The sequence below is a fragment of the Lemur catta genome, chromosome X, assembly GCF_020740605.2.
Source record: "Lemur catta isolate mLemCat1 chromosome X, mLemCat1.pri, whole genome shotgun sequence".
Lineage (NCBI taxonomy): Eukaryota > Metazoa > Chordata > Mammalia > Primates > Lemuridae > Lemur > Lemur catta.
In genome coordinates this window covers 33274735-33288240 of record NC_059155.1, presented here as the reverse complement: position 1 = coordinate 33288240, position 13506 = coordinate 33274735, and the positions used below count along the sequence as shown (strand labels likewise).

General features: G+C 43.2%; 1 protein-coding gene across 1 annotated transcript in view; it reads left to right on the top strand.

Moving 5' to 3' along the window:
- GPC3 (glypican 3) overlaps positions 1–12223 on the top strand; it is a 414862-nt gene extending 402639 nt beyond the window's left edge. Inside the window, exon 8 of the mRNA XM_045538900.1 lies at positions 12025–12223. Within this exon, the coding sequence (XP_045394856.1) occupies positions 12025–12194 (170 nt within the window). The 3' untranslated portion in view covers positions 12195–12223. The remainder of the gene's footprint in view (positions 1–12024) is intronic.
- Positions 12224–13506: the final 1283 nt, after the last annotated feature.

The following is a 13506-nucleotide window of genomic DNA, read 5'->3' as shown; positions in this document are numbered from 1 at the left end:
GAAAGAATCAAGTAAACAATTCCTGCATTGGTTGCTCATCTTCTACCTAGAAAGCATCCTCATGTGATTGTCTTACACCATATGGGCATACTTCATATTGCCTGATAAATATTAACACTATTTCTGAGATTTAACCTCTAGTTTAGTAAGCTGGACAGATTATGTGGTTCTTTCCCCCTGCCCCAGGGGGAAAGAGTCAGTAGTTATTATGTCTTGGTTGATAACTCCTTGGCAAACTTAAAGCCCTCCTCCCTAGTCTAGTCATGGCCTTCAAAAGACACAGGTCCCTTTCTTTGAGAGAGGATCCAAAGCAGTCTCTTTAGATTGCTCTCCAGACAGTGTCTGTATCAAAGGGAGGAATGCAAAGGTCACTTCAACCTTTATGCCTTCACCCTTCATCCCTGCCATGAGACCTCTCAGGACCTGAATGAAATCCTAGAATCTCAGGGCTGGCAGGGTCACCAGAAGCTATTTACCTTCAGCCCTCATTCCATGATTGAATCCCTTCACCAACACCTCTACCACATAGCTCTCCAAACGCTCACGGACCACCTCCGGAGACAGAGCTCACTGCCTCAGGGCAGCCTACACACTTTCTAGACTGCAGTCATTATTAGAAAGTTCTTTATCTTTTTAAGTCCAGTTTGCAGATTGTACTCGTTGTTAGAAAAATCTTTAATTTCTTTTAAGTCCAAATCATTTTCCCCTTAGGAGAAGGACGAGACCATAGAAGGGCAGTAACTAAAAGGGCATGGCTATGGAGCAAGAACAATCTAAGATGGAGAAAGAGACAAGAGAAATAACAAAGAGGGCACGGGCAGGTGCAGGAGGGTGGACAGTATCAGGGAAATATGGGTCTGTGGAGCTAGAGGTGCCCCTGAGGGAAACTGAGGTGAGAAGCAGAAATAGAGCTGACAGGGGAACAGTAAGGGAATGGAGACACTGGTGGGAGATTAAGGAAGGCGATACTGGAGCTTCTTCTAAAAGAAATAGAGCCCAGGTAAGAGGTTTCAAATCAAAGTGGGGAAGAACAGAAAAGTATCTTTAAGATAGAAAACCCATCAGAGGATTCCAGGGTTGCCCTTTGCCTGGGGCTATGGAAAAGAGCACTGTGGAGACAGAAGAAAACGTTTAGTAGAGCAACGACTAGACAGAAGAGAAGCAAATAATTGAACACAGGAAATTAGTTTAAAGAGCAATGGAAAGAGAAAAAGAAGTGACTAGAGAAATGGAAAAGGAGGGGGAATGAAAACACAGAACTTTTAGGTTAAGGAATTGCATTTATTCCTGTGCCAGCACGTAATTGTATTTTCCTGGCAGGCATCCCACAGACCTCTGCACAGGGAACGGGGTGCCAGCATGTGTTACTGCGGGGATTGAAGTCTTATTGCTTTGTACTATTACAGCCAAGCGAGGGACTTCATTAAGGAGGCTGTGTTTTGATATCACTGAAACAGGCACTGAAACTTCAATCACCAGCAGGCCCTGCACTTGGGAATCAGTGGCGATGGGAAGGGCAGGGCGTGGCACAGTGCGGGGAGAGGAGGGGGTAGATTGTGAGGCAGAAACAGGGGTCAAAGGTATGGGAACACAATCAGGAAAGTTCCAAGTGAAAAATGAATGGAACCTGCTCTCCAGAAAACCTGTTTCCGGCCCAGCATGGCACACAGAATGCCGGCATGTGTCAGCTGCTCACATAGCAAGGCATCAAATTCCAGGCAGCAAAAGGGAGTAAGAACATAATCTTTGTGGATTCCACGCACACTGAGTGCAGTAAACTGATGCTGTGGATAATGGGAACTGGCTATTGCTTAGAAGTGCCTTGGAATCTAGAGGTCAGGGTTTGAGCCCTGCCATTTGCTTCCTGAGCTGCCCACCATCAGCCCTGTCTTTGTCTTGACTTCATCATGGATCAGTGGCGGCTTCTTCCTCTGAGGAAATCATCACTTAGTGGACATCGACTCCTTGGGAAGGGTGCCCTGTAAGGAAGTAGCTCTTCACCTGCACACAATCAGTAGACTGGAGATACGTGTTTATTCACGCAGCCATTGAGTCATACATTCATTTGGTCAGTCAACAAGACATGTTTTCAAGAGTTTGTGTTAGGTGTTAGCCAAGTACTGTGTGGGAGCTGCAGAGAGGGATAAGACTAATTTATTACTTCAACGGGGCTCAGTCTAGTGGAGGAGAGGAACTCTACTCTGAGGCAGATGGAAATGAGTGCTATAATAGAAGTTCAATCCAATTAATAGTCAGCAAGGGAAGTGATTAATTTGGGCTAACGTGAGAAGGAAAGACTTCCTAGAAGAGGTATCATATAAGTTGAGGCTTGAAAGATATAATTGTAAGAGGAGAGAGAGAGATCCATCCTAGGCTATAGGGATAGGATGAAGAAAGTCACGGGAACTTAAAAGTACTTGGCATTTTCTGCAAATGGTGAATGGGATGGTATGACTACAGTATACGTTGCTTGGAGAAATATATGGGCAGTTGAAACTGGAGAGCAAGAAAAGATGAGAAGGAGAAGCTCTTGAATGCCATGCTAAGAAATTAGGACTCTATCCCACATGCAGTAGGGAGCCATCAAAGGATTTTGAGGAAGAGAGAAGTGTGCTTCCACATGTGTTTTAGGAAAAGAGTTTTGTCTTGTTTCAGCTGTCACAGAACAGAACATTCCTTCTCCTTGGACAGCAATGGGCCATTGGAGTGGAACAGGGATCTTATGTGGCTGAGGCACTGAGGACTGTGGAGGTGGGGGGAAGCCAAAGGAGAGAGAAGTGGCCAGCATCCAAAGACAGAGGAGATGGCGCTTGTATGGATGTGAGAATGGGCATTCACTGACGGTCTGCGTCCAAAGGTGGGAGGGGAGGAGGATGGAGCCAGGATGACAACATGTGCTTCCAAGTGAATTGAGGGGAAATAATCTCAATTCCCCAAATCCCATTGATGACGAGGGAGGGATTTCACAATTGGACAGTGTTTAAGGAACAAATTCAGATGGAACAACTTAGGGAGGCTTTTCATCTTTCATTTATGAGGACACCTGCCTGCTCTTGATTTCTGGCCTGAGATGTTCTCACACCCAGTCTGACTGTTTTCAGGGCCTTGGGCCATTTTGACCCCTTGGCTGTTGTACGTGTAATTTTCCTTGCTGTTGGGCATTGCCAGGACGTTGCAAGCATTTTAGTTCTCAAGTACATTTTTTTGTAAGATCCACCATGGCTGATTAAAAATGGAAGGTTCCCAGTTTTGGGGTGTCCCATCCAATTATATCTAAAGCCCTGATATACTTGATGAAGCCCTGATTTACTTGGGCTCCAAGGGACTACAAGGCCATTCGCTCACTCCCCCAACCCCTCACCGGCAATTGGATTTGGCTACAGTAAGAAACGTTTTGTGTTTTCCTTCTACATCCTCAAAGCCCGATGATACATACCTCTATAGCTGCGTCATGCCTGAAATTTGTATTATAAACAGAGCTCTGTGAATCTAAACCATTAAATAATTTTTTTGAAAGGTTATGAGGACAGAGTGTATTCTTTCGTCTATTGGTTTTTTAAACACAGTTTCAGCTTAGCATCATTTGTGTGAGTTACAAAAGCAAATGTTAAGTTTCCTGAGGTTGTATTCAAATTTCTCTTCAAAAGCTTAGCCTCAGATTAGAATTCTTAAAGAAAACTATCCTCTTCCCCCATCTCAGTTGAGGAGCCATCTCTGCTATTCCAGGGCAGTACTTAAATATCCATTCATTTGAACTCTTTTGGACAATTTGACTTGACTTTAGAAGCACTGAAAGAGTACCAGTTGGGGTGGATACCTTAGTATCAGTTACATTCAGACGTAGACCACTCTACAAGGTAAGATACCAGAGTAGCAGTGCTTAGTTCCCTTAGGGACTGGGGAGTCTATGTGCCCCAGATGCTGTTATCTCTTGGTTTCTAGACTTTTTTATCACCCCAAAAAGCAACTCTGTAACCCTTAAATGAAAACTCCCCCTGCCCCATACCCATGCCCCTGGCAATCACTAACCTACTTTCTTTCTCTGTAGATTTATCTATGCTGGATATTTCATATAAATGGAATCATGTAGTGTGTGGTATTTTGTGGCTGGCTTCTTTCACTTAGCATAATGTTTTCGAGGTTCATCCATGTGGCAACATGTATCAGTACTTTTGTTCCTTTTTTTGGTTGAATAATATTCCACTGAATGGATATGCCACATTTGCTATCTATTCATCTGTTAATGGACTCTTGGGTGATTTCCACTTTTTGGCTACTGTGAATAACAATGCAGTGAACATTGGCATACAAGTATCTGTTTGTGTGTCTAGCACAGGTTGTTAATGCATCAAAAATAAGAAGAATTAGCATCTCCAAAGGCCATCTTGAATTGGAACTCCAGAGGTACCTTCTAATGCAACTTGGTGGTACAGACTGGTTAGGTGTTATGGCACTAATAGCACAGCCTTGTATCTCAGGCACAGTCAGGGTGACAATGCTTCATTTCACTCATTTTCAAACTTCTCAGTGAACCCCTATCAGCTCCCAAGCTCCCACTCTCTCCTCAGTACTGTTTTTTGATTGTTTGTTTGTCTGTTTGTTTTTAAGAGACGGGGCCTTGCTACGTCACCCAGGCTGGAGTGCAGTGGCTATTCGCAGACACGATTATAGCACACTGCAGTCTTGAACTCCTGGCTTCAGAGGATCCTCCTGTCTTAGCCTCCTGAGTATCTGGGACTATAGACACCCACCACCACGCCCGGCTATATCTGGGTTTTGACCCAACCATTCTACTGAAACTTCTTTCAGAAATCACCCAAAATCTTCTAGTTGACGTATTCAGCAGCTTCTGTTCAGTCCTTACTTTTCTTGACCCCTTCAAAACATTGGGTCGCATTAACTCACCCCTCTCAAAAATGCTCTCTTCCTAATACAGGAAGAAGGATCTCTAGACATGAGAGTAATTATCGTGACACTCCTGCGGAAGGTGGTGAGAAAGCTGGGGCTGGTGGAGGAGGGCCAGTGCCCACACTACCCACTCATACAGCCAGGGTTTCAGGGATGGACTTAATTCTGTTTCTGAGAATATGATTTGACTCACGATGCACCTAAATAACTATGGTAGTGGCCCATATTATGTAAGTGATTTATTTTTATTTTTTCTTAGTGGCTAAATACAATAATGAAACATAGTGGTTGAAACCCCTGGAAGCCATTTTATATTAGAAAACTAAGTGGTTTGAGCCCTAGTTAAAGGCAATCATGGTGGTGTTTCCCCTCTTGACAAGGAAGTTGCCATAGGAAAGACTACATTAACTCACTCATCAGGAATTTGTGAGTCAGAATGTCCAGCATGGTAGTTGACAAAGCCCAGGTGACCCAAGTCAGCTAACACTGCTTTTACGACCTTTCCACCTAAGTCCCCCAAACATGGGAGTAGAGTGAGAGTGAATCTCTGCCCCTGAGGATCCAGGGACATAACCTGAAGGTCCTGCTAAACAGGAAATGTTTTATGACATTTTCAATGAGCTTGCAAACAGTACATTTCTACTCCATCATCAGCGTTGTATGCTTTCGTGTAAAATAGTGTGCTTTTCCTCTAACTGCCTAGGAGGAAGCATGCCATGGCTTCACGCACCCACAGCCCACTTCAGTGTAACCTGAAGACACCCCAGACTGAGAAACAGAGGCCTATAATAAGAGAGGCCATGCCTCAGCTAGTGGGAAAAATCCATCCTATTCTCTCAACACCCAATTGTTATAAGCAAGGATGTTTGTAGGCTGCAACGAGCCATAAGAAATGAAATGGGCATCTCTTTGCCCAAATCCTCTTCTAGGAGAGGCCATTGGATCATTCCCAGGTTTTACAGTCATTTAGTGGGCCAACTTGGCAGCCCATTTGTTTGTCAAAAAGGCACATTGTGAAATGAGCCCATCCCCAAAGGAGTCCCAGTAGGCCAGTTAAAAACTAGAGGCCTTGGTGTGCCTGTTTCTCCTCATCTGAACTATGAAGAAGAAAATCTAGACTCCCAGAGACCCAAGGGTCATTTGCAGTCATTTTCTTCTGCTTTCAAGTCCAAATAGTCATTTCACACCTGAAAGTTCACAAAGGGGTGGGCGGGGTGGGGGGGGCTCCGTTGATGTGGCAGGAAGGAGGGTTGCACAAGGAAACCAAGGTCTGTTTGGGATTCAGAAGTGAATGGCAGACCCCATGGGCTTCTTCAGGAACGAGCAGCAGAGTGAGCGGTATCACAGGGAGTGCCATTTCTCCGGAGACTTCCTCCAGCTCCAGCCTCTGGGGTATGCCAAGCAATGTCCTGAGGTTTCACATATTCATTTCTTGGGGGCCAACTGTACACAGCAAATGCAAAACACAGGGATAGCAGTGTGGCTCTGTTGCTATATTAGGGCCGGATTGAAGCCATCTGTTGGTGCAAGCCTGGCAAGGAAGAAACCCCCATGCTTGGCTCAGCAGCAGCATTCTCTCCCCTGGCATTTTGATAGCAGCTCTTCATTCAGGCTGCCCTATGAAGTGGTCCCATTGGTGTGGGTAAAGCCCGTATAGCAATGTATTGTTGACCTTGAAGCTCACATGCTCAGAGGGTGAGCATTTGCTTCCTATTATATGTTCAAGACCCCAGTGGCTTTGTAAAGGCCCAAAGGCTTGTCTCACTGGCTGAGAGATCCTCCTTGGCTGCCTGTGCACACCTGCTTGATGCACCCTAGGTCTAGAAACTTCTCCCCCAAAGTTGTGTGTGTACTGGCTTCAATGGAAGTTATTATGCCAGAGTTTAAAAATAAAACAAAAACAGTCCAGCATGGATTTATTTATCGCCAGCATCTCTCATCCAACATTAGAACAGCTCAAGAAAAAAGAGAATTCAGAATTTGTGGCTGAGTAGTACTCCATGGTATACATATACCATATTTTATTAATCCACTCATTATTGATGGGCACTTGGGTTGTTTCCACATCTTGGCAATTGTGAATTGTTCTGCTGTAAACGTTCTAGTGCGGGTGTCTTTTTTTAAGAATGATTTTTTTTTCCTTCGGGCAGGTGGGAGGGGTGGAGGGGATGGGTGTATTCACACCTAATGGATGCAGTGCTCACCGTCTGGGGGATGGACACACTTGAAGCTCTGACTCGGGTGGGGCAAAGACAATATATGCAACTTAAACATGTGTACCCCCATAATATGCTGAAATAAAAAATTTAATATATATATATAATGAAAAAAAGAGAATTCAGAATTTGATAACTGATGAACATCACCAGAGACATCCCAAGAGCGGCAACTGATTGCCTCTCCTTGCTTGTGGAGGCTCTGTTGGGGGCAGCCACCTTGGCCTCTTTAGGTAGAGGCCTTCAGCAGACTATGCCCCTCCCTGGGCCCCAAGAGCCTTGGAATCAGAGAGAAATAAAACCAGAAGGAAACTTAGAGGTCATCCAGTTCAACACCTTGATTTACCACATGGGGCAACTGAGGTCCGGAGGAGAAGGAAATGACTTGTCCAAGGTGAAATAGTAAGTCAGTGGCTGAGCCAGGCCTAGAACCCAGGGCTCCAGGCTGCTGGGTTGGCACAGCCTCCTTAGAGACTCCCCATTTAGTGCTTTGCCCAGTACAGAAAAACTTTTCAACACAAAAAAAGTACAGACCTTAAAGACTATTATTTGAAATGGATTATCTAATCTGTAACACAAAGGACATGAAGGCAAAATGTGAGTCAGGGCTGAGTGTGTAATTAGTACAGATTGTTGGGTCTACCCTTTGGGCATAGCTAAACTGATTACAAATAGAAACAGATTTTTTGATTTAGCGTGAAAATCTCCTTGCTGGTTCAAAAGGTTCTCACTGATGATCAACTTCAAGATAGAAACGATTTATGTGCATTTCATAATATGCTCCTAATACAATAAAAATATGTTCCGGAAAATCACTGATAAGCATAAAGATATGGTGATTGGAAAGAGAATGGTTTGTGGTGATTCCCATAATATATCTGGTTTGTAGCAAACAGAAATTTTTTGGTTTGATGCAGATTTAGCTTCTATGTAGGTTTTTTTTAAAAAAAAAATTTAAAACTTTTGCTACTGGCTGATCCCCAGATACTGTTCCCACAGGCTTCTTTTTTTTTTTCAAGACAAGATGTCTGACAAGTCTCTCCCACTTAGGGCTGTCCCCCACACTGTTAACAATGATCATTTTTTAAAAATGCAAATCAAATTCTGTGGTTTGCTTAGTTAAAAACCTTCAGTGGCTCCCTATTGTCCACAGAATAGTTTCAGAATTCCTGATCCACCACGATTTGGCCCTCACTTGTCCTTCCTGTCTTACCTTTCATCAGCCACCACCTACCACCCCCACTCACCACACACCACACACCACACCATGTCCACTCTGTGGCTCCTCCCACCATGGAAGCTACTCGTTCCTTCTGAATATGCCGCATCTGCATTCTCTGATCTTGGTAGTTTTGCTCAAGCTGAACCCTCTGCCTGGAATAACCATTTCATTCAGCCCTGCCATAGTTGTATCCATCTTTCACCGTGTAGATTATATCCCAGTTGTTCCAAGAAGTCTTCCCAGATCTCTCTATTTGGAATCTTTATCTCTTTCCCTTCTACCTCCCCCCCCTACCAGTGTTTTGCTTGTGCCTTTTTCTGAGCCCTTTCTCTTTTCTGCCAAGTAGCTAGTTGGATTATTTCTTGGTCTGTTTCCCTTGCCAGAGTGTGGGATTCCTGAGGGCACACACTAAGTCTTTTTCTCTAATCTTCTAACTCAATGCTTGATATATTATAGGCTGGTTTTGTTTGTTGAATTAAATTGGATTGTATTTTCCCTATCTAGAAATGCCCATTTTTATCTTTGACCACAATCCTATTTCCTTTATCTCCCGTAATGCTTCCCTGTTGTACTAAGCTGTCCCCTTTATCTCTGATCTTTATGATGGTGACCCAGACCCAGAGTGTGGCTTTGCTGGGATTCCTGTCAATATAAGCCACAAGAAATTGACTATGGTATTGGGTGATAAACTTTTGCTGCTACAGAGTGAAGAGCCTCAGGAAACCTGTAGTGACAACTTAGCACAGGCAGGTATTATTCTGAATATTCCTAAGGACCTTTTTGAGGTAAAACACTTGGCCTAGCTTTGTGCCTGGAGAGTCCAATGGCCCTGGCCATCATTGCTGATTTCTTCAAGGAAATAGAACTAATCTGATAATTCCCATTTCAGGTCCCCAAACTCAGAGCTCTTATCAGTATTTCACAAAGTTTAACAAGGCTACTTAATCAAGTATGTGGTCAATTTTTTGTGGAAACACTGACTTTTCTCATGCTTTTTTAGTAATACATAGTTCACGAATCAAGTTTTTTTTTTTTCAAGAAGGAATCTATTACTACTTAATCACTGCAGTCTATCTGGTGTACAGAATTTTTCAAGAGGCTACAGTGGAGCTTCCTGTGAGGTTTAGGGGCAGATCTGGATTCAAATAGCACCTCTACCACTTACCAACTGTGTAAATATGGGCAAAATAATTAACTTGAGCATGAGCTCACCAGTAATATGGGGATTATTATACCTGCCTCGTAACATTATGGAGATGGTTAGATTAAATGAGATAATGTACGTAAATAGTTTAGCACAGTGCCTGGCTTACAGTGAAGACTTGATCATTGGAAGTCATTACCATAATTTCAAAACATAAGGCCCAGAGATAGAAATAATAAAAGAGGTCTTTGGTGGCACAAAAGATTAGAAGCTACTGGATTTAACAAAACTGCTGGGTTTACTATAACTGCTGCAAGTAAACAAAACTGTCTAAAGTTAGCAGATTATTTGAAGAGCAGAATAAATAGCATAGGAGCCGAGTGGTGACATTAATAGATGTTGTTTCATCTTGATGTTGGGCAAGGGGCATTATCCAGGAAAGGAATCTGAAAGTGATGTGCAGAGTGCTCTCATTCAGGTCAACCCTAAAAATACTCCTCTTCATTTAAAGAAGTTGCCGTGAGACTCCAGGCTGGGCTTTCAACAGATCTAGCCATATGTGCTCTCCACTTTGGTGAAATCTGATCATGACCTAAGCCTGTGCTATCCTTGCCGACTGACAGCTGACCTCGGCCTTCTCTGTGCACCCTACATAGTTCACCTTTCGGAAAAAGAGGTCTGATTTCCAACTAGAACATTGTTCTTTGTTCTTTTTCTCTTCTTATTTGGTTTGTATGTATTTATTTTGGAAGGGAAGGAACCTAGATTATAGTCTGCTCAACTGCTTTTCCCTAGGTAAGAGAGTTCCCTGGAAAATTTGATTTGAATTATTATCAGCACTCAGGAAGAAAAATTTTCTCAGCTTTTAGAAGAGTAACATCTCATCAGATTCATATATCTTAAAAGTTAGGACATCATTTACTTGTGCAGCAATGAAAAACAGTTAAAGTTAATACCAAGGTACAAAAAGTATTTGTATAGGATATTACAGGCAAAATATTTGACAAAATATATATTATTCAAATTAATAGGAAAAATATCAACACCCACAAGATAAAAAGGAAAAAGTTATAAACCGTTATGCACTGAGAAATATAATTAGTAAACTAAAACAGAAAAAGTTGATCTGTACTAATAATCAAATCCGTGCACATTAAAGAAACCTTGAGATATCATCTTATATTAACTAAAATATCTTTTTTCGATGGAGGCGCAGTAAAATTGGTTCCCTGATCGTTGCTGGTGGCATGGTAAATTGTAATAGACCTTTTGGAAAGTAGTATCACAGTCTGTGAAATCAGACTTCCTGGCTTTGATCACTTTGACCTTGTATTGGTCCTGGACCCTGTTCTGTGCTGGACCAGCCGAGTCCCCACACTTTCTTCCTGTGACTTACTGTTTCATCCCCTGTAAGAGGAGCTCTTCCTTCCTCTTCCTTCCTTCCCTCTGTAGAATCCCAGTCATTTCCTCTATGCCTGTTGCTGTGCATCTCACTGTTCCAAAGGGATCTTTCCAGCTCCCTTGGCCACAGGACAGTTGGCTGGTGAGGTGGCTCACATCACATTGCCTTCACAAGATATCGAAATAGCAACTTTGGCAATGGAGTCTAGCAAAGCCAAGGGAGCTGATTTGATCTCTAAATCTGGAAAAGCAAATCTGAAAGAAACTGAGCCCTGGGCCAGGGCCAGCCATCTTGAATTTTCTGACAAACCACTATCTCGTTAGATTTGCCTTCTGGGAAACTTTTGCATTAGGTCAAGCCAAACATCCAAATTTCTTTGCAGAATCATGAACGTGTATCATAAAAGATAGGCAATCAAAGAATGAAAGACCCTTACCCATTAGCCTCTCCATAGTCCCGATTCACTTGGTATCAGTTTAAATCCTATGCTTTAGATCAATTTTGCTTTTGGGGGAGGATTTTTTTAGGGAGGGGAAGGAAAAGACCCAATAGATAAAAGAAGAATTATTTGGGAAAAATAAAACAACTTTCGAAAGCAAAGTACCTTATCCTCAACTCTAATTAAAGCAAAGTTCCCCAGGACAACGAAATCTGTATAGGTGCAAGGCCCAAGAAAAGTACACTGGGAGCCCAAAGCACCCCCTCCGCCACCAACACACATGCACACAAGGGGATGCGTGTAGGCACCCACACAGCACCTTACATTTTGATACCAGTGAGATCCGGCGACAATGCCCTTCAAACACAGGCTTGCCTGGGAGGAGATGTTGCAAAGGGCCAATGTGCATCCTGTAGGGGGTGTAGACAGAGCCAAAGGGGAATGGGGTGCAACCTGCTCGCTCCCCCTTGCCATGATCTCTGGAAGGAGCAGTTCCCACCATCTCCTTCCACCGCACCCCCTACACACACCCTTCTCCTTCCCATCTCCTAGTGACTTTGTTTTCCAAAAATGGAAGGAATCAAAGCTGGGGATTCCCAGCAGTCCGGACAAGTGTTTGAGCTATGAATATTATATACATGTTGCTGCTGGTAATCTTGCATTTCAAATCCTTCTTTTTTTTTTTTTTGGCAGAATTGGCTTATGATCTGGACGTGGATGAAGCTCCTGGAAGCAAGCAACATGAGAATCAGAACGAGAACGAGATAATCGTCACTCATAACCTCGGGAATGTTCTTACCCCGCTGAAGCTTCTCATCAGCATGGGCATCTATGTGGTGTGCTTTTTCTTCCTGGTGCACTGACTTCCTAGTGCCCAGCACACGTGCTGTCCTGCAGCACCCTGTGGTCTTCCTCGATAAAGGGGACCACTTTCTTATTTTTTTCTATTTTTTTATCTTATGTACCTCCTCCAGCCATTAAGTAGAAGACTAACTATGTGTTATGTTTTCGAAATCAAATGGCATCTTTATGAGGAACGTAAATTTTAGTGGTAGTATAGATTGTCCTTTTGCAAAGAAAAAAAAAACATCAAGTTGTGCCAAAATATTTTCCTATGTTTGGCTGCTAGAACATGGTTTACCATGTCTTCTCTCTCTCTCTCTGTCTCTTTCTCTCTGTGTGTCTCTCTCTTTCTCTCCTTTTTTCTCTCTCTCTGTCTCTCTCTCTCTCTGCATGGATTTCTTTGGAAAAAAAAAATAAATGCTCAAATAAAAATGTATTGGCTCTTTTTTGCAAACCCTAGTCTATGCTGACCGTGCAATGCTTTCCCTCCTTCTCAACTAGCTTTCTATCCAATATAATCCCACTGGGCCCAACGGGGTCCTTGAAACCCACTTCCTTGCCTACCTTTTGGGTGACTATCAATCAATCAATCAATGGCCCTAAGCTCCAATCAAAAGCACTCCCTCCCAGCACACACCCAATCCACAATCTCCATTTAGATACCTTGGGTTGGAGTGTCTTGCCTATGAAACCAAAGGCATCTCAAAAGGGGTCCCTGGTCTGGTTTCTCTATTTTACTTTGCTGAAAATGCTTTACTCAAATAGAAATCCTCTATGTGGGTCAGGTACAGATGCTCAATTAATATTCTCCCTTCTCCCAACTCAGAGGGGTGGGCCCACATAGTGCAAGGAAGCAATTCCCCCAGTTTCTTTGCTGCTGTCTCAGGCTTGCTATTTCACTTCTCTCGCCAGGGGCTGCCACATGGCAGGGGCAGCAGCGGCCCTGGGTCATCAGCAAACTCATGATTTATAGAAGCAACTCTCACTCTTGACCTCAGGTGGGCTTCTTCAACATTCATGTATTCATCAACTAGGTTTTGCATAGCTATTGGGTTTTAGGTACTGTACCAGATGCCGGAGACAGCAGAAAAAAAGAGCATTGAGCCACGCTGTCATGGAACTGAATGAAGGTCTGGTACCAATACTAATTCCAACACCGACATTCCATCAATCGTAGGCCCAGCACTATTACTTAAAATCTGTTTTTTACACGTGCATCACAAGTAATAAATGGCACTTATCTTGATACTCAGTCTGTTACCAAGGGATCCCAGGAATAACCAACTTGCCATCTTTGGAACATGCCTACTGCTCAGCACGTTGCCCTTTTGC